The 26,804-nt window shown below is 48.5% G+C and overlaps 1 protein-coding gene across 4 annotated transcripts in view; it reads left to right on the top strand.

The window, feature by feature from the left end:
* Positions 1–26,804, top strand: part of LOC134966064 (carcinoembryonic antigen-related cell adhesion molecule 8-like) — a 295,560-nt gene that overhangs the window by 140,878 nt on the left and 127,878 nt on the right. For all 4 annotated transcript variants that reach the window (XR_010188579.1, XM_063942528.1, XM_063942530.1 and 1 more), the window contains exon 4: positions 9,548–9,805. Coding sequence is in view for 3 of the 4 variants with exons in the window: in XM_063942528.1 (XP_063798598.1) it covers positions 9,548–9,805 (258 nt within the window). In the remaining variant the exon portion in view is untranslated. The remainder of the gene's footprint in view (positions 1–9,547; positions 9,806–26,804) is intronic.

Genomic DNA, 26,804 nt, shown 5'->3' with positions numbered 1-26,804 from the left:
TGCAGGTTACTTAGGATGTCTGGCCACATCTCATGACAGAGCCAGCAAAGCTGCTGACAGAGCCAGTGAAGCTGCGTCCTGGCTTCACCACCTCCAGATGTCAGTAGCATGTCATTCATGCTGCAGTGTTTGGGGCACTGCGAGTGACCTCACAGACCCACATCTGCACATGAACGGTGCGGCTTTTCTGTATACGCAGATCAATAAACATTGGCGATATCTGTAAATATCAAATTTACATAAATCTCTGAATTTCAGGCAGATCTCTTGTAATAAGAATAGGGCTGGTGCACGTCTGCACCAATAGTAATGATGGTTTCTCTGACGTCCTAGTGGATGCTGGGGACTCCGTAAGGACCATGGGGATATAGCGGCTCCGCAGGAGACAGGGCACAATAATAAAAGCTTTAGGATCAGGTGGTGTGCACTGGCTCCTCCCCCTATGACCCTCCTCCAAGCCTCAGTTAGATTTTTGTGCCCGGCCGAGAAGGGTGCAATCTAGGTGGCTCTCCTGAGCTGCTTAGAATAAAAGTTTAAGTTAGGTTTTTTTCTTTCAGTGAGACCTGCTGGCAACAGGCTCACTGCTACGAGGGACTTAGGGGAGAGAAGTAAACTCACCTGCGTGCAGGATGGATTTGCTTTTTAGGCTACTGGACACCATTAGCTCCAGAGGGAGTCGGAACACAGGTCTCACCCTGGGGTTCGTCCCGGAGCCGTGCCGCCGACCCCCCTTGCAGATGCCGAAGTTGAAGAGGTCCAGAGATCCAGAAACAGGCGGCAGAAGACTTTCAGTCTTCATAAGGTAGCGCACAGCACTGCAGCTGTGCGCCATTGTTGTCAGCACACTTCACCAACAGTCACCAACTGTCACTGAGGGTGCAGGGCGCTGGGGGGGGCGCCCTGGGCAGCAATGTATAATACCTTTTTATGGCTAAAATACATCACATATAGCCCTTGAGGCTATATGGATGTATTTAACCCCTGCCAGATCTCACAAACTCCGGGAGAAGAGCCCGCCGAAAAGGGGGCGGGGCCTATTCTCCTCAGCACACGGCGCCATTTTCCTGCTCAGCTCTGCTGTGAGGAAGGCTCCCAGGCTCTCCCCTGCACTGCACTACAGAAACAGGGTTAAAACAGAGAGGGGGGGGGCACTTATTTGGCGATATGATTACATATATAAAAATGCTATAAGGGAAAACACTTGTATAAGGGGTTGTCCCTGTATAATTATAGCGTTTTTGGTGTGTGCTGGCAAACTCTCCCTCTGTCTCCCCAAAGGGCTAGTGGGGTCCTGTCCTCTATCAGAGCATTCCCTGTGTGTGTGCTGTGTGTCGGTACGTGTGTGTCGACATGTAGGAGGACGATGTTGGTGAGGAGGCGGAGCAAATTGCCTGTATTGGTGATGTCACTCTCTAGGGAGTCGACACTGGAATGGATGGCTTATTTAGGAATTACGTGATAATGTCAACACGCTGCAAGGTCGGTTGACGACATGAGACGGCCGGCAAACAAATTAGTACCTGTCCAGGCGTCTCAGACACCGTCAGGGGCTTGTAAAAACGCCCATTTACCTCAGTCGGTTGACACAGACACAGACACGGACACTGACTCCAGTGTCGACGGTGAATAAACAAACGTATTTTCCTTTAGGGCCACACGTTTCATGTTAAGGGCAATGAAGGAGGTGTTACATATTTCTGATACTACAAGTACCACAAATAAGGGTATTATGTAGGGTGTGAATAAACTAGTTGTAGTTTTTCCTGAATCAGATAAATTAAATGAAGTGTGTGATGATACGTGGGTCTCCTCCGATAGAAAATTATTGGCGGTATACCTTTTCCCGCCAGAAGTTAGGGCGAGTTGGGAAACACACCTTAGGGTGGATAAGGCGCTCACACGCTTATAAAAACAAGGGGCGTTACCGTCTCCAGATACGGCAGCCCTCAAGGAGCCAGCTGATAGGAAGCTGAAAAATATCCTAAAAGTATATACACACATACTGGTGTTATACTACGACCAGCAATCGCCTCAGCCTGGATGTGCAGCGCTGAGGGGGCTTGGTCGGATTTCCTGACTGAAAATATTGATACCCTTGACAGGGACAAGATTTTATTGACTATAGATGCATTTCTATATATGCGAGATGCGCAGAGGGATATTTGCATTCTGGCATCAAGAGTAAATGTGATGTCCATATCTGCCAGACGAAGACACGACAGTGGTCAGGTGATGCAGATTCCAGACGGCACATGGAAGTATTGCCGTATAAAGGGGCGGTCCATCGGACCTGGTGGCCATGGCAACAGCTGAAAAATCCACCTTTTGTTACCCCAAGTCACATCTCAGCAGAAAAGGACACAGTCTTTTCAGTCTCAGTCCTTTCGTCCCCATAAGGGCAGGCGGGCAAAAGGGCCAGTCATATCTGCCCAGGGGTAGAGGAAAGGGAAGAAGACTGCAGCAGGCAGCCCATTCCCAGGAACAGAAGCCCTCCACAGCTTCTGCCAAGTCCGCAGCATGACGCTGGGGCAGTACAAGCGGACTCAGGTGCGGTAGGGGGTCATCTCAAGAGTTTCAGCACGCAGGGGGCTCACTCACAAGTGGACTCCTGGATCCTACACGTAGTATCCCAGGTGTACATTGGAAATTCGAGACGTCTCCCCCTCACAAGTTCCTGAAGTCTGCTTTACCAACGTCTCCCTCCGACAGGGAGGCAGTATTGGGAACAATTCACAGGCTGTATTCCCAGCAGGTGATAATCAAAGTACCCCTTCTACAACAAGGGAAGGGGTATTATTCCACACTATATTGTGGTACTGAAGCCAGACGGCTCGGTGAGATCTGAAATATTTGAACACTTACATACAAGCGTTCAAATCAAGATGGAGTCACTCAGAGTAGTGATAGCGAACCAGGAAGAAGGGGACGATATGGTGTCACTGGATATCAGGGACGCTTACCTACATGTCCAAATTTGCCTTCTCACCAAGGGTACCTCAGGTTCGTGGTACAGAACTGTCACTATCAGTTCAGACGCTGCCGTTTGGATTGTCCACGGCACCCCGGGTCTTTACCAAGGTAATGGCCGAAATGATGATTCTTCTTAAAAGAAATATGGACGCTTTCCTGATAAAGGCAAGGTCCAGAGAACAGTTGGAGGTCGGAGTAGCACTATCTTAAGTAGTTCTACGACAGCACGAGTGGATTCTAAATATTCCAAAATCGCAGTTTTTTCCGACGACACGTCTACTGTTCCTAGGGATGATTCTGGACACAGTCCAGAAAAGGATGTTTTCTCCCGGAGAAGAAAGCCAGGGAGTTATCCGAGCTAGTCAGGAACCTCCTAAAACCAGGAAAAGTATCAGTGCATCATTGCACAAGGATCCTGTGAAAAATGGTGGTTTCTTACAAAGCGATCCCATTCGGTAGATTTCACGCAAGAACCTTTCCGTGGGATCTGCTGGAAAAATGGTCCGGATCGCATCTTCAGATGCATCAGCGGATAACCCTGTCTCCAAGGACAAGGGTGTTTCTTCTGCGGTGGCTGCAGAGTGCTCATCTATGAAAGGGCCGCAGATTCGGCATTCAGGACTGGGTCCTGGTGACCACGGATGCCAGCCTGAGTGGCTGGGGAGCAGTCACACAAGGAAAAAATTTCCAGAGAGTGTGATCAAGTCTGGAGACTTCTCTCCACATAAATATACTGGAGCTAAGGGCAATTTACAATGCTCTAAGCTTAGCAAGACCTCTGCTTCAAGGTCAGCCGGTATTGATCCAGTGGGACAACATCACGGCAGTCGCCCACGTAAACAGGGCGGCACAAGAAGCAGGAGGGAAATGGCAGAAACTACAAGGATTCTTCGCTGGGCGAAAAATCATGTGATAACACTCTCAGCAGTGTTCATTCCGGGAGTGGAAAACTGGGAAGCAGACTTCCTCAGCAGGCATGACCTCTACCCGGGAGAGTGGGGACTTCATCGGGAAGTCTTCCACATGATTGTAAACCGTTGGGAAAAACCAAAGGTGGACATGATGGCGTCCCGCCTGAACAAAAAACTAGACAGATATTGCGCCAGGTCAAGGGACCCTCAGGCAATAGCGGTGGACGCTCTGGTAACACTGTGGGTGTACCAGTCAGAGTATGTGTTCCCTCCTATGCCTCTCATACCAAAAGTACTGAGAATCATAAGAGGGAGATGAGTAAGAACGATACTCGTGGTTCCGGATTGGCCAAGAAGGACTTGGTACCCGAAACTTCAAGAGATGTTCACGGAAGACCCGTGGCCTCTACCTTTAAGAAAGGACCTGCTCCAGCAGGGGCCTTGTCTGTTCCAAGACTTACCGCGGCCGCGTTTGACGGCATGGCGGTTGAACGCCGGATCCTGAAAGGGCATTCCAGATGAAGTCATCCCTACCCTGGTCAAAGACAGGAAGGATGTAACCGCAAAACATTTTCACCGCATTTGGTGAAGATATGTTGCGTGGTGTGAGGCCAAGAAGGCCCCTACAGAGGAATTCCAACTGGGTCGTTTCCTACATTTCCTGAAAACAGGACTGTCTATGGGCCTAAAATTAGGGTCCATTAAGGTTCAAATTTCGGCCCTGTCGAATTTCTTCCAGAAAGAACTGGCTTTAGTGCCTGACGTTCAGATGTTTGTAAAAGGGGTACTGCATATACAGCCTCATTTTGTGCCCCAGTGGCACCTTGGGATCTCAATGTTGTTTTGAGTTTCCTAAAGTCACATTGGTTTGAACCACTCACCACTGTGGACTTAAAATATCTCACATGGAAGGTGACGATGCTATTAGCCCTGGCTTCAGCCAGGCGTGTGTCAGAATTGGCGGCTTTATCATATATAAAGCCCTTACTTAATTTTTCATTCTGACAGGGCAGAATTGAGGACTCGTCCTCAATTTCTCCTTAAGGTGTTTTCTGTTTTTCACATGAACCAACCTATTGTGGTACCTGCGGGTACTAGGGACTTGGAGGACTCCAAGTTACTTGACGACGTCAGGGCCCTGAAAAATATGTTTCCAGGACGGCTGGAGTCAGAAAATCTGACTCGCTGTTTAGCCTGTATGCACCCAACAAGATGGGTGCTCCTGCTTCTAAGCAGACGATTGCTCGCTGGATTTGTAATACAATTCAGTTTACACATTCTGTGGCAGGCCTGCCACAGCCAAAATCTGTAAAAGCCCATTCCAAAAGGAAGGGGGCTCATCTTGGGCGACTGCCCGAGGGGTCTCGGCTTTACAACTTTGCCGAGCAGTTACTTGGTCAGGGGCAAACACGTTTGCTAAATTCTACAAATTTGATACCCTGGCTGAGGAGGACATGGAGTCTCTCATTCGGTGCTGCAGGGTCATCCGCACTCTCCCGCCCGTTTGGGAGCTTTGGTATAATCCCCATGGTCCTTACGGAGTCCCCAGCATCCACTAGGACGTCAGAGAAAATAAGATTTTACTTACCGATAAATCTATTTCTCGTAGTCCGTAGTGGATGCTGGGCGCCCATCCCAAGTGCGGATTGTCTGCAATACTTGTACATAGTTATTGTTACAAAAATCGGGTTATTCTTGTTGTGAGCCATCTTGTCAGAGGCTCCTTCGTTGTTATCATACTGTTAACTGGGTTCAGATCACAGGTTGTACGGTGTAATTGGTGTGGCTGGTATGAGTCTTACCCGGGATTCAATATCCTTCCTTATTATGCACGCTCGTCCGGGCACAGTATCCTAACTGAGGCTTGGAGGAGGGTCATAGGGGGAGGAGCCAGTGCACACCACCTGATCCTAAAGCTTTTATTATTGTGCCCTGTCTCCTGCGGAGCCGCTATATCCCCATGGTCCTTACGGAGTCCCCAGCATCCACTACGGACTACGAGAAATAGATTTATCGGTAAGTAAAATCTTATTTTCTCAAAAATAAGATGGATGGGGGTGGTGCAGTTGCAGAGATGCAGGCAGATAATTACACTTATTTCAAGGCGAGCAAAACAGCCTCAGAACTGCCAAATTGTGTGCAATATTGATTCAGGACATTAGACAGAACTCAGCTCAGGACCAAAGTCTGTGCTTATATCTGCATGCCAGGGCCGTACCTGGGTATGTGTGGAGTGTGCCACTGCACATAGCGCTGGAGGGAAGGGGGTGCTGTTGGCAGCACTTGTCAATTGTATGTTTTAATTACTGTACTTACACTTGTAGCTTACCCACTTTTTGAAGCCCAGCATTTCCTGACCTCCCCTGTCTCCTTCCCCCAACACTTTCGTCGCTAATAACTATACAACATTCATGAACTTAACTTGATAACTCTTAGTTATTCTTTGAGAACTAGGTGACTCATCGTGCCCTACAGGTGCTCTTCACACTGTTGCAAGGGGCTAAGCCCCCTTAACCCCAGCACACCTTTCTGGTGTTCAATATTTCTATTATATGGAATATTACCTGCATTCCTAGTTTTGTTAGTGGTTAAATATTGCACAACGAAAGGGCGTCCGATGGTGAAGGGGGCGTAGCCCCTTGCGACGTGGAGGGGGCGGTAGAGTGGGAGCCGTGGATGGGGGAGGGGGTCCGGAGGCACTGCGGATGGGGGAGGGGAGAGGGTGTCGGTGCTGGAGGAGGGGCAGGTGCGGGACTGTCACGGAAGGGGGAGGGGCGGGTTGGGGGTGCCGTGGGTGGTGTAGGGGGTCCGGAGATGCCTTGGGTGGGTGTTTTGCGGGTGGGGGTGCGGTGGATCGGGGAGGGGGTCCGGAGGCAGTGCGGGTGGTGGAGAGGTGGGTGCCGGGGTGCCGCGGGTGGGGTAGGGGTCCAGGGGCGCCGGGGGTGGGGTGGTTGCGGGAGTGCCGCCAATGGGGGAGGGGATGGAGTGACAACACTGGGCGGAGTCAGAGTAAATGAGTCACAGAGTCACAGATGTGAATGCATATAAGAAAAACACACACACGCACAGTAAAATGCATATAGGTCCTTAGTGCATGTTATGCGTCCAGCTGCAATGGTGAAAAGTGGGGACAGGACTTTATAATGCCGGGACAGCTGTCAGCTGTTATACATATACACTGTATAATGCGTTTGGCAGGGTATAGGGTCTGCAGGGGAGCACCGGGCGCCTGTATACCCCGTCTATATGTGTGACCTGCAGGAGACGTTACCTGGGCCGGTGTCCGTGGGTCTGCAGCCGCCCCAGACTCTCCTCATTCCTCACCGGCTACAACTATAACCCAACCAGCCGCCCGGAGCGCCACAGCCAATCACAGAGGCCGATCATTCCGTGGGCAATCAGCGCCCGCTGCATGGCAGGAGTTGTAGTTTTAGGCTGCTTGTGTCATAGGCAGTGCTAGCACCAGTATAACTAACCAGTGACTTTACATGTCAGAGGCGTCTATGTAAATTATTATATGGTTACAGTTGTAGCCGGGGAGGAATGAGGAGAGTCTGAGGCGGCTGCAGACCCGCGGACACCAGGCCAGGTAACCGCTTCTGCAGGTCACACATATACACGGGGTATACAGGTGCCCGGTGCTCCCCTGCAGCCCCTACATCCTGCCATATGCATTATACTGTGTATATGTATTATAGCTGACAGCTGTCCCGACATTGTAAAGTCCTGTCCCCACTTTTCACTATTGCAGCTGGACCCACAACATGCACTAAGGTCCTATATGCATTATACTGTGCGTGTGTGTGTGTGTTTTTCCTGTAGTCATTCACATCTGTGACTCATTTTCTCTGACTCCGCCAAGCGTTATCCACACAGTCACAGAGTGACAGATCTGGGCAAATATATTGGAGATTCTATTTGAAGCTTACCTTGTACTTTGAAAAAATGATCAGCATTGCAGCTGAGCAGATCTATGTAGTATGTGACTGCAAGGGATTGGATGTGTGGCTGCACACTACATAGATCTGCTCAATTGCAAAGTACAAGTAGCTTCATATAGTTAGAAATCTCATAGTTTTTATGCAGGATCAAATAACTCAATGAGGTCGATTCAATTCGGCAACAGATGAATAGCGCCGGGAATTAGCTCCCGACGCTATTCAAATCAGCTACCAGTTACCCACAATTGTCGGGAGTTCTTCTCTCTCCCCCGGGGGGGTGAGAGAAGAAAACCGACAAAAGTGCTGCTGCGCGGCCAGCGCAAGGCTGATTCTGTCGGGAATCAGCATCACCGCTGTTAAGTTAAGTCGGAGAATGCCCGTTCTCCCGACAAAACTACCTGTTAAGTCGGCGAGAACGGGCATTCACCGACTTAACTTTAGCTGAATTGAATAGCGTCGGGAGCTAATTCCCGGCGCTATTCATCTGTTGCCGAATTAAATCGACCCCAATGAGTAGGGTGTTTGACTGGAATGCAGCAGGTTATGGGTTTGAATCATGGGTATGGCAGTATGTTGAAATGGGTTATAAAGGGATTGTAATTGAAAATCCATTTTCTTGCAGTGTTCTATAAATATGTATATACCTGTATAACCTATATATAATTTTTTCATGTCCCTTCCCCACTAGGGCATGTGCCCTATTTCACTATTGTAAAAATGCAGGGCCATCTTAGCAGCATTGTAGCCCCTGGCAAAACAATGCACTGGAGCTCCTACCCATCCTCCAGTGGTATGGGTGGGGGGTGCTATCATTAGCAGCTTTGATATCCCCCGGGCATCCACTCAGCATGTAGGACCTGGAGCAGTAATTTCTGCTAATTACTTCTACTGCAGAGATGGTGGGAGATGGGGCGGGAGGGAGAACACTAAACTGTAGAAGGGAACATTGGGATGCATGAATGGGCCCTCGGCACATGACCTTCAGGTTGATAGGGGGTGTTTAATATGCAGTAGAGTGGTGGATAGTGGAGTGGGATTAATATTCATAATTTTCCGGTGGGAGGGCAGCTTCCTTGACTGCCGATATCTCCAGTTCCTGGAAATAGAGTTCTTAGCTTTCAGGAGGTACTGGGGACTTGGGGGTCAGAGTTCATGAGCCAGAGTAATCCATCAACAAAAATATAAAACTGCATATCAGGTGTGTGAAGCTGGAGCATGGAGCAGCTGCTGGAAGGCTGATATCTCTGGTTCTGGGCATAGTAGAGACAAGCTGCCAGTGTCCACTGAAAGGGGAGCATCCCAGCTTTTGTAGTTTACCCTCAGAAAAACTCAGTCAGACAGAACCTGAGATATCTGGCTGGGGAGAGCGATGAACAGTCTCAGATGGGACCACTGCTTAGAAGTCGAATATCTCTGGTTCCCCAGGGCCGATTTTCAAAAATCAGGTACCTCTGGAAAAAGAGGACCCTCAGCTATCAGCCTAGTACCCTTATACTGCTGGGGCCCTTGGGCAACTGCCAGTTGAGCCCATACAAAAAGGCAGCCTTGGAAAAATGTGGTTGGGGGTCACCAATTCTTTTTCTGGCACATGGCACTAAAAAGTCTACTTATGGCTCTGCTGCATGCATCATAGCTGTTAATGTTACTGGCCCTGACATCAGAACTTGCAGACTTATTCTCTGTCCTGTTACAGTATTATGACATATGGTATCTTTGTTATTGCAGATGGTCCAGAGAACGTGCAAATCACGGGCAAATTATATGTGAATTTTGGTTCTGACATCTCACTATCATGTTCTGCTGACTCTGTACCACCAGCTGATTACCAATGGAGATTCAAGGATGGAGATTTAAATCCAAAGCAAAATACACTCCTAATTCATAATGCTTCCTCGGACAAGCAGGGGACTTATAGCTGTGTGGTGACTAACGCAGAGACACGGCTTACTGTTACTACCTCTGTGTTTGTGAATGTTACAGCTGGTAAGTTTATAATGAATTGTTGCACCTCAACACCAGGTATTCTTAGTAAAACAGGTGGCATTTTATCGTAAACTATTTTGTGCGGTTGTGAAAGTTTCAATCAGGCCCATTATGTGTATATTTCCTATAATTTTCAGGTGGCAACCATTTACTTTGTTGCATCAAATTTTTTCGTGTCTTATGGCAAATTCTTAAAATGAACGCAACTATTCATTAGCTGCGACAGTACTCGATCACATGATGCCTCGTAGTGCAGTGTGGTAGGAAAATAAGGTCATGTGGTTGTTATAGTCAGAGATGTGCGCGGACTCCCATGTTTTGGTTATAATTAATTTTGGTTTTGGTTAAACCACCTTCAAGTGTTTTGGTTCGTATTCGGTTTTGGATTTGGTTAAAGTTGATAAAAAAAATCAATAATCATTGTTAAAATTTTTATAAAAACAGCTAAAATCATGTAACTTTTGCTATCCAATACCCAAAATTCAGATTTAAAATCTGAATTCTGAACCTCGGGAAGGTCCTAATCGGAACTCAGTTCAGACTGGGTTTTGGTTCGGTTCATATCCACATAATTCGGGTGGATTCAGATTTCTAGAGCACTGAACCACATATCTCTAGCTAGAGTAGATGCAGGAACCTAAAATTAAGTGGGGTGGATTGGCAATCCATTGCACATCTGATTGGATGCCACATTTCAGATGACTGAGGCTGTACTAAGACTTGGGAATCAAATAATATGGTCCGAGTTGCCAGAGGTGCAGGATTTCGGGTAAGAATGTCCGTATTTTTAAAGCGGCAATCGTTTACAAGGCAAAACCAGATTGGTTTTGCTTTGTAAATGATTGCCACTTTAGAAATATGTGCATTCTCTCCTGAAATCCTGCACCTCTGGCAACTCGGACCCTATTACATTTACCCCACAGAGAGAGATAAAGTAGACAGAGATACAGTACCACTCACCCAGCTAAATAACTAACATGTTACAGTCTGGGTTTGAAAATTGACAGTTAGGAGCTGATTGGTTGGTACTTTATCTCCGTCCACTTTATCTTTCTCCAAGGCTTAGTACATAGACCCCCTGTTTCTCTGACGTCCTAGTGGATGCTGGGGACTCCGTAAGGACCATGGGGAATAGACGGGCTCCGCAGGAGACTGGGCACACTAAAAGAAAGATTAGGTACTATCTGGTGTGCACTGGCTCCTCCCTCTATGCCCCTCCTCCAGACCTCAGTTAGATTTATGTGCCCGGCCGAGCTGGATGCACACTAGGGGCTCTCCTGAGCTCCTAGAAAGAAAGTATATGTTAGGTTTTTTATTTTACAGTGAGACCTGCTGGCAACAGGCTCACTGCAACGAGGGACTAAGGGGAGAAGAAGCGAACCTACCTGCTTGCAGCTAGCTTGGGCTTCTTAGGCTACTGGACACCATTAGCTCCAGAGGGATCGACCGCATGGAACTGGCCGTGGTGTTCGTTCCCGGAGCCGCGCCGCCGTCCCCCTTACAGAGCCAGAAGCAAGAAGATGGTCCGGAAAATCGGCGGCAGAAGACTTCAGTCTTCACCAAGGTAGCGCACAGCACTGCAGCTGTGCGCCATTGCTCCTCATACACACTTCACACTCCGGTCACTGAGGGTGCAGGGCGCTGGGGGGGGGGGCGCCCTGAGCAGCAATAATATCACCTTGGCTGGCAAAATAACCACAATAAATAGCCCCAGAGGCTATATATGTGGTAATTACCCCTGCCAGAATACAGAAAAAAGCGGGAGAAAAGTCAGCCGAAAAAGGGGCGGAGCCATCTCCCTCAGCACACTGGCGCCATTTCTCCCTCACAGTTCCGCTGGAAGGAAGCTCCCTGACTCTCCCCTGCAGTCTACACTTCAGAAAAGGGTAAAAAGGGGGGGCACAGATTTGAGGCGCAGTAAATATTATAGCAGCTATAGGGGACATAATTCAGTTAGTCCCTGCATTATATAGCGCTCTGGTGTGTGCTGGCATACTCTCTCTCTGTCTCCCCAAAGGGCTTTTGTGGGGTCCTGTCTCCTTTAAGAGCATTCCCTGTGTGTGTGTGTGCGGTGTGTCGGTACGGCTGTGTCGACATGTTTGATGAGGAGACTTATGTGGAGGCGGAGCAGATGCCTATAAATGTGATGTCACCCCCTGCGGGGCAGACACCTGAGTGGATGGACTTATGGAAGGAATTACGTGCAAGTGTCGACTCCTTACGTAAAATATTTGACGACATGCCAAATGCGGAACAGCCGGCTTCTCAGCTCGTGCCTGCCCAGGCAATTCAAAGACCATCAGGGGCTCTAAAACGCCACTACCTCAGATGGCAGACACAGATGTCGACACGGATACTGATACCAGTGTCGACGACGATGAGTCAAATTTGATGTCCACTAGGGCCATTCGTGGCATGATTGAGGCAATGAAAGAGGTTTTGCACCTTTCTGATATAAACCCAGGTACCTCAAAAAAGGGTATTATGTTTGGGGAGAAAAAACTTCCATTAGTTTTTCCCCCATCTGAAGAATTAAATGAAGTGTGTGAAGAAGCGTGGGCTTTCCCTGATAAGAAATTGGTGATTTCAAAAAAATTACTAATGGCGTTCCCTTTCTCGCCAGAGGATAGGTCACGTTGGGAAACTCCCCCTAGGGTGGATAAAGCGCTCACACGTTTGTCTAAAAAGGTGGCACTACCGTCTCCGGATACGGCCGCCCTAAGGAACCTGCTGATAGAAAGCAGGAGGCTATCCTAAAGTCTATATATACACACACTGGTGTTATACTGAGACCAGCTATTGCTTCAGCGTGGATGTGCAGTGCTGCTGCTTGGTCAGATTCCCTGTCAGAAAATATTGACACCCTAGACAGGGACACTATATTGCTAACCGTAGAGCATATAAAAGACTCAGTCTTGTACATGAGAGATGCACAGAGGGAGATCTGCCGGCTGGCATCTAGAATAAGTGCATTGTCCATTTCTGCTAGGAGAGGCTTATGGACTCGGCAGTGGACAGGGGATGCAGATTCTAAAAGGCACATGGAAGTTTTGCCTTATAAGGGTGAGGAGTTATTCGGGGATGGTCTCTCAGACCTTGGGGTAAATTTACTAAGATGGGAGTTCTGTTTAAGATGTGATGTTGCCCATAGCAACCAATCAAAATCTACTTCTCATTTATCTAGCACCTTCTAGAAGATAATACATGGAATCTCATTGGTTGCTATGGGCAACATCCCTTCTTAAATAGAACTCCCATCTTAGTAAATTTACCCCCTTGTTTCCTCAGCAACAGCTGGGAAGTCAGCATTTTTACCCCATGTCCCCTCACAGCCTAAGAAAGCGCCGTATTATCAGGTACAGTCCTTTCGACCCCAGAAAAACAGGCGGGGAAAAGGCGGGTCCTTTCTGTCTAGAGGCAGAGGAAGGGGAAAAAAGCTGCACCACGCAGCAGGTTCCCAGGAACAAAAGTCCTCCCCCGCTTCTTCCAAGTCCGCCGCATGACGGTAGGGCTCCACAGGCGGAGCCAGGTACGGTGGGGGGCCGCCTCAAAAAATTTCAGCGATCAGTGGGTTCGCTCACGGGTGGATCCCTGGATCCTTCAAATAGTATCTCAGGGGTACAAGCTGGAATTCGAGGCACCTCCCCCCCGCCGTTTCCTCAAATCGGCCTTACCGACAACTCCCTCGGGCAGGGAGGCTGTACTAGAGGCAATTCACAAGCTGTATTCCCAGCAGGTGATAGTCAAAGTACCCCTACTTCAACAAGGACGGGGTTACTATTCCACACTGTTTGTGGTACCGAAACCGGACGGTTCGGTGAGACCCATTTTAAATTTGAAATCCTTGAACACATACATAAAAAGATTCAAGTTCAAGATGGAATCGCTCAGGGCGGTTATTGCAAGCCTGGACGAGGGGGATTACATGGTATCCCTGGACATCAAGGATGCTTACCTGCATGTCCCAATTTACCTTCCTCACCAGGAGTACCTCAGATTTGTGGTACAGGATTGCCATTACCAATTCCAGACACTACCGTTTGGACTGTCCACGGCACCGAGGGTGTTTACCAAGGTAATGGCAGAAATGATGATACTCCTTCGAAAAAAGGGAGTTTTAAATATCCCGTACTTGGACGATCTCCTAATAAAGGCGAGGTCCAGGGAGCAGTTACTGGTCGGAGTAGCACTATCTCGGGAAGTGCTACAACAGCATGGCTGGATTCTAAACATTCCAAAGTCACAACTGGTTCCTTCCACACGCTTACTGTTCCTGGGGATGATTCTGGACACAGAACAGAAAAAAGTGTTTCTCCCGCAGGAGAAAGCCAAGGAGCTGTCATCTCTAGTCAGAGACCTACTAAAACCAAAACGGGTATCGGTGCATCACTGCACACGAGTCCTGGGAAAAATGGTGGCTTCGTACGAAGCAATTCCATTCGGCAGGTTCCATGCAAGGACCTTCCAGTGGGACCTCTTGGACAAGTGGTCGGGATCGCATCTTCAGATGCATCAACTGATAACCCTGTCTCCAAGGACCAGGGTGTCTCTACTGTGGTGGCTGCAGAGTGCTCATCTTCTAGTGGGCCGCAGATTCGGCATACAGGACTGGGTCCTGGTGACCACGGATGCCAGCCTTCGGGGCTGGGGCGCAGTCACACAGGGAAGAAATTTCTAGGGACTTTGGTCAAGTCAGGAGTCGTCCCTACATATAAACATTCTGGAACTGAGGGCCATTTACAATGCCCTAAGTCAGGCAAGGCCCCTGCTTCAAAACCAGCCGGTTCTGATCCAATCAGACAACATCACGGCAGTCGCCCATGTAAACCGACAGGGCGGCACAAGAAGCAGGGTGGCCATGGCAGAAGCCACAAGGATTCTCCGATGGGCGGAAAATCACGTACTAGCACTGTCAGCAGTGTTCATTCCGGGAGTGGACAACTGGGAAGCAGACTTCCTCAGCAGACACGACCTACACCCGGGAGAGTGGGGACTTCATCCAGAAGTCTTACTACTGTTGGTAAACAGCTGGGAAAGGCCACAGGTGGACATGATGGCGTCCCGCCTCAACAAGAAGCTAAAGAGATATTGCGCCAGGTCAAGGGACCCTCAGGCGATAGCTGTGGACGCTCTAGTGACACCGTGGGTGTACCAGTCGGTCTATGTGTTCCCTCCTCTGCCCCTCATACCAAAGGTGCTGAGAATAATAAGAAGGCGAGGAGTAAGAACGATACTCGTGGTTCCGGATTGGCCAAGAAGAGCTTGGTACCCGGAACTTCAGGAAATGTTATCAGAGGACCCATGGCCTCTACCGCTCAGACAGGATCTGCTACAGCAGGGGCCCTGTCTGTTCCAAGACTTACCGCGGCTGCGTTTGACGGCATGGCGGTTGAATTCCGGATCCTAAAGGAAAAGGGCATTCCGGAGGAAGTCATTCCTACGCTGATAAAAGCCAGGAAAGAAGTAACCGCAAACCATTATCACCGCATTTGGCGAAAATATGTTGCGTGGTGTGAGGCCAGGAAGGCCCCTACAGAGGAATTTCAGCTGGGTCGTTTTCTGCACTTCCTACAGTCAGGAGTGACTATGGGCCTAAAATTGGGTTCCATTAAGGTCCATATTTCGGCTCTGTCGATTTTCTTCCAGAAAGAACTGGCTTCACTGCCTGAAGTTCAGACTTTTGTAAAGGGAGTGCTTCATATTCAGCCCCCTTTTGTGCCTCCTGTGGCACCTTGGGATCTCAATGTGGTGTTGAGTTTCCTAAAATCACATTGGTTTGAACCACTTAAAACCGTGGATCTCAAATATCTCACGTGGAAAGTCGTCAAGTTATTGGCCTTGGCTTCGGCCAGGCGTGTGTCAGAATTGGCGGCTTTGTCATGTAAAAGCCCTTATCTGATTTTCCATATGGATAGGGCAGAATTGAGGACTCGTCCCCAGTTTCTCCCTAAGGTAGTATCAGCTTTTCACTTGAACCAACCTATTGTGGTGCCTGCCGCTACTAGGGACTTGGAGGATTCCAAGTTACTGGACGTAGTCAGGGCCTTGAAAATTTTTGTTTCCAGGACGGCTGGAGTCAGGAAAACTGACTTGCTTTTTATCCTGTATGCACCCAACAAAATAGGTGCTCCTGCTTTTAAGCAGACTATTGCTCGCTGGATTTGTAGCACAATTCAGCTGGCGCATTCTGCGGCTGGATTGCCGCATCCTAAATCAGTGAAAGCCCATTCCACGAGGAAGGTGGGCTCATCTTGGGCGGCTGCCCGAGGGGTCTCGGCTTTACAACTTTGCCGAGCTGCAACTTGGTCAGGGGCAAACACGTTTGCTAAATTCTACAAATTTGATTCCCTGGCTGAGGAGGACCTTGAGTTCTCTCATTCGGTGCTGCAGAGTCATCCGCACTCTCCCGCCCGTTTGGGAGCTTTGGTATAATCCCCATGGTCCTTACGGAGTCCCCAGCATCCACTAGGACGTCAGAGAAAATAAGAATTTACTCACCGGTAATTCTATTTCTCGTAGTCCGTAGTGGATGCTGGGCGCCCATCCCAAGTGCGGATTGTCTGCAATACTTGTATATAGTTATTGCCTAACTAAAGGGTTATTGTTGAGCCATCTGTTGAGAGGCTCAGTTGTATTTCATACTGTTAACTGGGTTTAATATCACGAGTTATACGGTGTGATTGGTGTGGCTGGTATGAGTCTTACCCGGGATTCAAAATCCTTCCTTATTGTGTCAGCTCTTCCGGGCACAGTATCCTAACTGAGGTCTGGAGGAGGGGCATAGAGGGAGGAGCCAGTGCACACCAGGTAGTACCAAATCTTTCTTTTAGTGTGCCCAGTCTCCTGCGGAGCCAGTCTATTCCCCATGGTCCTTACGGAGTCCCCAGCATCCACTACGGACTACGAGAAATAGAATTACCGGTGAGTAAATTCTTATTATTTCTCAAAAAGCAAGAGAATGGACATCAATAGACACTATTTTAATTTTTTGGACAATAGACATTAGACTATTAGATCCACGTAGTTCACAGTTTTATGGATATACACTACTGTATATAATAAGCAAGTAGGTTTTTGTCCTAAACAGTGGTTTTTAAAATATATTTATTTAATCTTCTTCCACATTTAAACCATTCAGCCTATACTTTCTGCTGGATGGTTTTGCATAATGCAACTAGGCTGATCCGGAGTTGCACGTAAATGCAGCTGCATCTGCGTCTTATGCTAATGCTGCGCCCGATTTATTAGAGATGAGCGGGTTCGGATGTAACGCCAGAATTAACGCCAGTTCGGTTTTATCCAGATTTTTCTGATTGGCTATCCAAAACACGTGACATCCGTGAGCTAATAAGATGCCGTTTTGAGAACAGAGTAAATTCGAGTAAAACCGAGTAAAACCGAACCCGCTCATCTCTAGATTTAATACAGTATGTATTAAGATTCCCACTTGCAGCATCTTGAGATGGTGCAGTTCCGTCTTGGTGCATCTTTAGGCACACCATCAGATGCACCATTGAAACTTGCACCAGTTTCTTCATTTGACCATGTTCTCCTTTGTGAGCTGCAGTGTGCAGGGCCGTCTTAACAGTAGTGTGGGCCCCTGGGCACAACAATGCACTGGGGCCCCTACCTATCCTCCAGCGGTAGGGGTTGGGGGTGCTATCAGCGGCAGCTTTGATGTCCCGTGGGCGGCAGTGGGTATTCTATCTGTCGCTCAGCATGTACTGTAGGACCTGGAGCAGTAATTTCTGTTAATTAATCCTTTACTGCACAGATGGGTCAGAAGTGAGAACACTAAACTGTAGAAGGTGGCATTGGGCTGAATGAAGGGGCCCTGGTACATAACTTCCAGGATGGTAGGGGGTTTTTAATGTGCAGGGGAGGGGTGGATAGTGGAGTTGGCTTAATATTCATCATTTTCCGGTGGGAGGACAGCTTGCTTGACTGCAGATATCTCAAGTACCTGGAAATAGATTTCTTAGCTTTCAATGGGACAAAAACACTAGAGAGTCCCACCTTTCAGGAGGTACTGGGGACTTGGGGATCAGAGTTCAGGAGCCAGAGCAATCCACCAACGAAAATATAAAACTGTATACCAGGCGTGTGGAACTGGAGCAGGGACCAGCTGCTGGAAGGCTGATATCTCTGGTTCTGGGCATAGTAGAGACAAGCTGCCAGTGTTCACCAAAAGGGGAGAGTCCCAGCTTTTGGAGTATACCATCAGAAAAACTGTAAGTCAAACACAATCTGAGATATCTGGCTGGGTAGAGCAATTAACAGGCTTGGATGGAAACCACTGCTTTTAAGTCGGATATCTCTGGTTCCCCTGGCCCGATTTTCAAAAATCTGGTACCCCTGGAAAGAGGGGACCCTCAGCTATCAGCCTAGGGCCCTTATACTCCTGGGGCCCTTGGGCAAGAGCCCATACGGAGAGACGGCCCTGGCAGTGTGGACGCTGTCACTTACAGCATCATTCACACCTCCAAGTTCAAATCTGTTGTGTGTCTCTAAGCGCTAACAATCGGGATGCATGCGCATACCTATCACTCATCTGCGTGCGGCATCAACATTGCGTGCAACTCAGCATCAGGTCCTATAGAAATGGAAATAAAATATTTAAAGGATGAATGTCTGTTGTTTATTGTATGTGTGCCTGAAGGGACAAAGAAACAGATTTGCTCAGAACTGTACACATTAGGCAGCCACAAGTCTTGCATTTAGTGACAATTTAGTTGTTTTGGTTGCATATAATAATCACTCCTCATCTCATCCTTATCCTTGTGTCCTCACTGAAGTAGACGTAGGTCAAACTATTTGTTTTCAATCTGATCATTGGTATATTCGAAGCAGCAGAGTATTTCTCTGACGTCCTAGTGGATGCTGGGAACTCCGTAAGGTCCATGGGGAATAGACGGGCTCCGCAGGAGACTGGGCACTCTAAAAGAAAGATTAGGTACTATCTGGTGTGCACTGGCTCCTCCCTCTATGCCCCTCCTCCAGACCCCAGTTAGAATCTGTGCCCGGCCAGAGCTGGGTGCTCCTAGTGGGCTCTCCTGAGCTTGCTAGAAAGAAAGTATTTGTTAGGTTTTTTTATTTTCAGTGAGATCTGCTGGCAACAGACTCACTGCTACAAGGGACTGAGGGGAGAGAAGCAAACCTACCTGCTTGCAGCTAGCTTGTGCTTCTAAGGCTACTGGACACCATTAGCTCCAGAGGGTTCGAACACAGGGCCCGACCTCGATCGTCCGTTCCCGGAGCCGCGCCGCCGTCCCCCTTGCAGAGCCAGAAGACCGAAGAAGCGACGAAAACGGCGGCTGAAGACTCCTGTCTTCATTAAAGTAGCGCACAGCACTGCAGCTGTGCGCCATTGCTCCCACAGCACACCACACACTCCGGGCGCTGGGGGGGGGGCGCCCTGGGCAGCAATTATTATACCTTTTGGCAAAAACTGCACATAATACAGTTTATAAAACTGTATATGTGCTAAAACCCCCGCCATTAACATTATACAAAACGCGGGAGAAGTCCGCCGCTGAGGGGGCGGGGCCTTCTTCCTCAGCACACCAGCGCCATTTTCTCTTCACAGCTCCGCTGGAAGGACGCTCCCCAGGCTCTCCCCTGCAGTATCCAATATAACAAGGGTAAAAAAGAGAGGGGGGGCACATAAATTTAGGCGCAAATGTGATTATTAGCAGCTATTGGGAAAAATCACTCTTTTTAGTGTAAATCCCTGTGTTATATAGCGCTGTGGTGTGTGCTGGCATACTCTCTCTCTGTCTCCCCAAAGGACTTTGTGGGGTCCTGTCCTCAGTCAGAGCATTCCCTGTGTGTGTGCGGTGTGTCGGTACGGCTGTGTCGACATGTTTGATGAGGAGGGTTACGTGGAGGCGGAGCAGGAGCAGATAAGTGTGGTGTCGCCCCCGACAGGGCCGACACCGGAGTGGATGGATATGTGGAAGGTATTAACCGACAGTGTCAACTCCTTACATAAAAGGTTAGATGACGCAGCAGCCTTGGGACAGCCGTCATCTCAGCCCGCGCCTGCCCAGGCGTCTCAGAGGCCATCAGGGGCTCATAAATGCCCGCTAGCTCAGATGGCAGACAAAGATGTCGACACGGAGTCTGACTCCAGTGTAGACGAGGATGAGACAAATGCACAGTCCACAAGGGCCATCCGATGCATGATTACTGCAATGAAAAATGTATTGCACATTTCTGACATTAACCCGGTTACCACCAAAAAGGGTATTATGTTTGGGGAGAAAAAGCTGCCAGTGACTTTTCCCCCTTCTGATGAGTTAAATGAATTGTGTGAAGAAGCGTGGTGTTCCCCTGATAAAAAACTAGTGATTTCTAAGAGGTTACTGATGGCGTACCCTTTCCCGGCAACGGACAGGTTACGTTGGGAAACATCCCCTAGGGTGGACAAGGCGCTCACGCTTATCAAAAAAGGTGGCACTGCCGTCTCAGGATACGGCCACCCTAAAGGAGCCTGCGGATAGAAAGCAGGAGGCTATCCTGAAGTCTGTATATACACACTCAGGTACTATACTGAGACCTGCTATTGCTTCAGCATGGATGTGTAGTGCTGCAGCAGCATGGTCTGATACCCTGTCAGACAACATTGATTCCCTCGACAGGGATACTATTTTACTAACCATAGATCAAATAAAGGACGTCGTCTTATATATGAGAGATGCACAGAGGGACATTTGCCGGCTGGCATCTAGAATTAACGCAATGTCCATTTCTGCCAGTAGAGTATTATGGACTCGGCAGTGGACAGGCGATGCTGATTCTAAAAGGCACATGGAGGTTTTGCCTTATAAAGGTGAGGAATTGTTTGGGGACGGTCTCTCGGACCTCGTATCCACAGCAACAGCTGGGAAGTCGACTTTTTTACCTCAGGTTCCCTCACAGCCTAAGAAAGCACCGTAATATCAAGTACAGTCCTTTCGGCCTCAGAAAGGCAAGCGGGTCAGAGGCGCATCCTTTCTGCCCAGAGGCAGGGGTAGAGGAAAGAAGCTGCACCAGGCAGCCAGTTCCCAGGAACAAAAATCCTCCCCTGCTTCCACAAAGTCCACCGCATGACGCTGGGGCTCCACAGGCGGATCCAGGTGCGGTGGGGGCGCGTCTCCAGAACTTCAGCAACCAGTGGGTTCGCTCACAGGTGGATCTCTGGACGGTACAAGTTGTATCTCAGGGATACAAGCTGGAGTTCGAGGCGACTCCCCCTTGCCGTTACCTCAAATCAGCCTTGCCAGCTGCTCCCAAGGAAAGGGAGGTAGTACTGGCGGCTATTCACAAGCTGTACCTCCAGCAGGTGATAATCAAGGTTCCCCTCCTTCAACAGGGACGGGGTTACTATTCCACAATGTTTGTGGTACCGAAACCAGACAGTTCGGTGAGACCCATTCTGAATTTAAAATCCTTGAACACTTATATAAGGAAGTTCAAGTTCAAAATGGAATCGCTCAGGGCGGTGATTGCAAGCCTGGAAGAGGGGGATTTTCTGGTGTCACTGGACATCAAGGATGCTTACTTGCACCTCACCAGGAGTACCTCAGGTTTGTGGTACAGGACTGTCATTACCAATTCCAGACGTTGCTGTTTTGTCTGTCCACGGCACCGAGAGTATTTACCAAGGTAATGGCCGAAATGATGATACTCCTTCGGAAGAAGGGAGTTATAATTATCCCGTACTTGGACGATCTCCTTATAAAGGCGAGGTCCAAGGAGCAGTTGTTAGTCAGCGTAGCACTATCTCGGGAAGTGTTAGAACAGCACGGCTGGATTCTGAATATCCCAAAGTTGCAGCTGATTCCTGCGACGCGTCTGCTGTTCTTGGGCATGATTCTGGACACAGAACAGAAGAAGGTGTTTCTCCCGGGGGAGAAGGCCCAGGAATTGTCATCTCTGGTCAGGGACCTCCTGAAACCAAAACAGGTGTCGGTGCATCATTGCACGCGAGTCCTGGGAAAGATGGTGGCTTCTTACGAAGCAATTCCCTTCGGCAGATTCCATGCAAGGATCTTTCAGTGGGATCTGTTAGACAAATGGTCCGGATCGCATCTTCAGATGCATCGGTTGATCACCCTGTCCCCGAGGGCCAGGGTGTCTCTGCTGTGGTGGCTGCAGAGTGCTCATCTTCTCGAGGGCCGCAGATTTGGCATACAGGACTGGGTCCTGGTGACCACGGATGCAAGCCTCCAAGGATGGGGGGCAGTCACTCAGGGAAGGAACTTCCAAGGACAGTGGTCAAGTCAGGAGACTTCACTTCACATAAATATACTGGAACTAAGGGCCATTTACAACGCCCTGAGTCAAGCAGAGCCCCTGCTTCAAAACCAACCGGTGCTGATTCAGTCAGACAACATCACGGCGGTCGCCCATGTGAACCGCCAGGGCGGCACAAGAAGCAGGATGGCGATGGCAGAAGCCACAAGGATTCTTTGATGGGCGGAGAATCACGTCCTAGCACTGTCAGCAGTGTTCATTCCGGGAGTGGACAACTGGGAAGCAGACTTCCTCAGCAGGCACGACCTCCACCCGGGAGAGTGGGGACTTCATTCAGAAGTCTTCACACTGATTGTAAATCATTGGGAACGGCCACAGGTGGACATGATGGCGTCCCGCCTCAACAAAAAGCTAAAAAGATATTGCGTAAAAATGTGTATGGTTCAGCGCTCACTAGATTCATATAGGTAAATGCAATGAATATTGTGACTAAAATACTATATCAATATTATATATAAGACGACAAATAAATTATAATGTCTAAAAAATAAGTAATTTATTGGTAAAAGAATAAATTTCTGACAATTTTAAAAAGTTAAATTAATACCGGTAATTAATCCTCACATGTAACATATAAGACAAAACAAACATGAAACATAAAAACAATCCCTATGGGCACACTGTATTAGCGGTTTACCCCACTGGGAAATAAATTCCTCTGAGTTATATCAAAAGTCTCAGTGCATAGCACAGTAATTGAAAAGGTGCTGGTATCTGGTCTATGTTCATGCCATACAGTTTGTAGATGCAGGGGTTAACAGCAGTGTAAATGGTCATGATCCCTCCTACCGTTTTAAGATCACAGTCCTGTATAGTTTACCCTGTTATGGTGAATATAATTCTGTACTTGCTGATATATGCAGCGCTGGTGTTTGTCTGCCGGCAGACTCCCGTCCCTCTGGCTCCGTTGCTCTTCACTTCCGGGCGCTGTACGGAGCGGGATCGATTCTATCCGCGATCTACGCGTTTCACCTGTAAGGCTTCGTAAGGATTGCGGTATAATCGATTTACAACCCAGCGCTGTTTTTTTACATCTACATTATAAGTAAACACGATACTTATTGAAGTTGTTATCTTGGGAAAATCCTACATGTACCTATGAAGCACTATTAACAAATCTGCAATATATAATAAGGGCAAGGAAGCCAGGACCGCCATTCTAACTGAGGGCGGAAGTGATTAGTTACCTAGGAACACAAATGATAATTATACTGTGATAGATTACCACTATGTATGTGTCTATGTGTTGTATTGTCTGTATGTCTTAGTAACGGACCAATTTGTCTGGGAGTAAAACGGGTGAAGAAGCCACCCCCGCCTTCTTACTTGAGGGCGGAAGTAAACGGTCACTAAGGAACGCTATAAAACAGCGGAGGAATTTATTTCCCAGTGGGGTAAACCGCTAATACAGTGTGCCCATAGGGATTGTTTTTATGTTTCATGTTTGTTTTGTCTTTTATGTTACATGTGAGGATTAATTACCGGTATTAATTTAACTTTTTCAAATTGTCACATTTATTCTTTTACCAATAAATTACTTATTTTTTAGACATTATAATTTATTTGTCGTCTTATATATAATATTGATATAGTATTTTAGTCACAATATTCATTGCATTTACCTATATGAATCTAGTGAGCGCTGAACCATACACATTTTTACACATGCTCTCTTATAGTGGGTCTGTGTAGTGCACCCACCAACAGTTCATAGCAGCCACTAGCTTTAAAGGCGTGAGGACATAATAGCGCAGTTCTTTATAACCCCCTTTATAAAAAGATATTGCGCCAGGTCAAGGGACCCTCAGGCGATAGCTGTGGACGCCCTAGTGACACCGTGGGTGTACCAGTCGGTTTATGTGTTCCCTCCTCTTCCTCTCATACCCAAGGTACTGAGGATAATAAGAAAGAGAGGAGTAAGAACCATACTCATCGTTCCGGATTGGCCAAGAAGAACTTGGTACCCAGAACTACAAGAAATGATCTCAGAGGACCCATGACCTCTGTCTCTCCGACAGGACCTGCTACAGCAGGGGCCCTGTCTGTTCCAAGACTTACCGCGGCTGCGTTTGACGGCATGGCGGTTGAACGCCGGATCCTAACGGAAAAGGGCATTCCAGATGAAGTGATTCCTACGCTGATAAAAGCTAGGAAGGATGTGACAGCAAAACATTATCACCGCATATGGCGGAAATTTGTTGCTTGGTGTGAGGCCAGGAAGGCCCCAACAGAGGAATTCCAGATGGGTCGTTTTCTGCACTTCTTACAGCCAGGGGTGACTATGGGCCTAAAATTGGGGTCCATAAAGGTCCAGATTTCGGCCCTATCTATTTTCTTTCAAAAAGAACTGGCTTCACTGCCTGAAGTTCAGACGTTTGTTAAGGGAGTGCTGCATATTCAGCCCCCTTTTGTGCCTCCAGTGGCACCTTGGGATCTTAACGTTGTGTTAGATTTCCTGAAATCCCACTGGTTTGAGCCACTTAAGACCGTGGAGTTAAAGTATCTCACGTGTAAGGTGGTCATGCTGTTGGCCTTGGCTTCAGCTAGGCGCGTGTCAGAATTGGCGGCTTTGTCTTGTAAAAGTCCATATCTGATTTTCCATATGGACAGGGCAGAATTGAGGACTCGTCCCCAATTTCTCCCAAAGGTGGTATCAGCGTTTCATTTGAACCAACCTATTGTGGTGCCTGCGGCTACTCGGGACTTGGAGGATTCCAAGTTGCTGGACGTAGTCCGGGCCCTGAAAAGTTATGTTTCCAGGACGGCTAGAGTCAGAAAAACTGACTCGCTATTTATCCTGCATGCACCCAACAAGCTGGGTGCTCCTGCTTCAAAGCAGACTATTGCTCGCTGGATCTGTAGCACGATTCAGCTGGCACATTCTGCGGCTGGACTGCCGCATCCTAAATCAGTAAAAGCCCATTCCACAAGGAAGGTGGGCTCTTCTTGGGCGGCTGCCCGAGGGGTCTCGGCTTTACAGCTTTGCCGAGCTGCTACTTGGTCGGGTTCAAACACATTTGCTAAATTCTACAAGTTTGATACCCTGGCTGAGGAGGACCTTGAGTTTGATCATTCGGTGCTGCAGAGTCATCCGCACTCTCCCGCCCGTTTGGGAGCTTTGGTATAATCCCCATGGTCCTTACGGAGTTCCCAGCATCCACTAGGACGTCAGAGAAAATAAGAATTTACTCACCGGTAATTATATTTCTCTGACGTCCTAGTGGATGCTGGGAACTCCGTAAGGACCATGGGGAATAGCGGCTCCGCAGGAGACTGGGCACAATTAAAGAAAGCTTTAGGTCACCTGGTGTGCACTGGCTCCTCCCACTATGACCCTCTTCCAAGCCTCAGTTAGATTTTGTGCCCGGCCGAGGTTGGATGCACACTAGGGGCTCTCCTGAGCTTCTAGAAAGAAAGTATATATTTAGGTTTTTTATTTTACAGTGAGACCTGCTGGCAACAGGCTCACTGCAGCGAGGGACTAAGGGGAGAAGAAGCGAACCTACCTGCTTGCAGCTAGCTTGGGCTTCTTAGGCTACTGGACACCATTAGCTCCAGAGGGACCGACCGCATGGAACTGGCCTTGGTGTTCGGTCCCGGAGTCGCGCCGCCGTCCCCCTTACAGAGCCAGAAGCAAGAAGAGGTCCGGAAAATCGGCGGCAGAAGACATCAGTCTTCACCAAGGTAGCGCACAGCACTGCAGCTGTGCGCCATTGCTCCTCATACACACTTCACACTCCGGTCACTGAGGGTGCAGGGCGCTAGGGGGGGGCGCCCTGAGCAGCAATTAAAAAGACCTTGGCTGGCAAAAATACCACAATATATAGCCCCAGAGGCTATATATGTGATAATTACCCCTGCCAGAATCCAGAAAAAAGCGGGAGAATAGTCCGCGAAAAAGGGGCGGAGCTATCTCCTTCAGCACACTGGCGCCATTTCTCCCTCACAGCTCCGCTGGAAGGAAGCTCCCTGGCTCTCCCCTACAGTCTACACTACAGAAAAGGGTAAAAAAGAGAGGGGGGGCACTAAATTTAGGCGCAGTATATATAACAGCAGCTATAGGGGACATAATTCAGTTAGTCCCTGCATTATATAGCGCTCTGGTGTGTGCTGGCATACTCACTCTGTCTCCCCAAAGGGCTTTTGTGGGTCCTGTCCTCTGTTAGAGCATTCCCTGTGTGTGTGCGGTGTGTCGGTACGGCTGTGTCGACATGTTTGATGAGGATAATGAGGTGGAGGCGGAGCAGTTGCATATAGAAGGGATGTCACCCCCTGCGGGGCAGACACCTGAGTGGATGGACTTATGGAAGGAATTGCGTGCACGCGTCGACTCCTTACACAAAAAATTTTGACGACATGCCAAATGCGGGACAGCCGGCTTCTCAGCTCGTGCCTGTCCAGGCGTCTCAAAGGCCATCGGGGGCTCTAAAACGCCCGCTACCTCAGATGGCAGACGCGGATGTCGACACGGATACTGACACCAGTGTCGATGACGATGAGTCTAGTCTAATGTCCACTAAGGCCATTTGTTGCACGATTGAAGCAATGAAAGAGGTGTTACACATTTCTGATATAAACCCAGGTACCACTAAAAAGGGTATTATGTTTGGGGAGAAAAAAACTACCCGTAGTCTTTCCCCCATCAGAAGAATTAAATGAAGTGTGTGAAGAAGCGTGGGCTTTCCCTGATAAAAGATTGGTA

This window comes from Pseudophryne corroboree, chromosome 10, assembly GCF_028390025.1.
Source record: "Pseudophryne corroboree isolate aPseCor3 chromosome 10, aPseCor3.hap2, whole genome shotgun sequence".
In the NCBI taxonomy this organism is placed as follows: domain Eukaryota; kingdom Metazoa; phylum Chordata; class Amphibia; order Anura; family Myobatrachidae; genus Pseudophryne; species Pseudophryne corroboree.
This window is presented reverse-complemented; position numbering and strand designations above follow the sequence as displayed.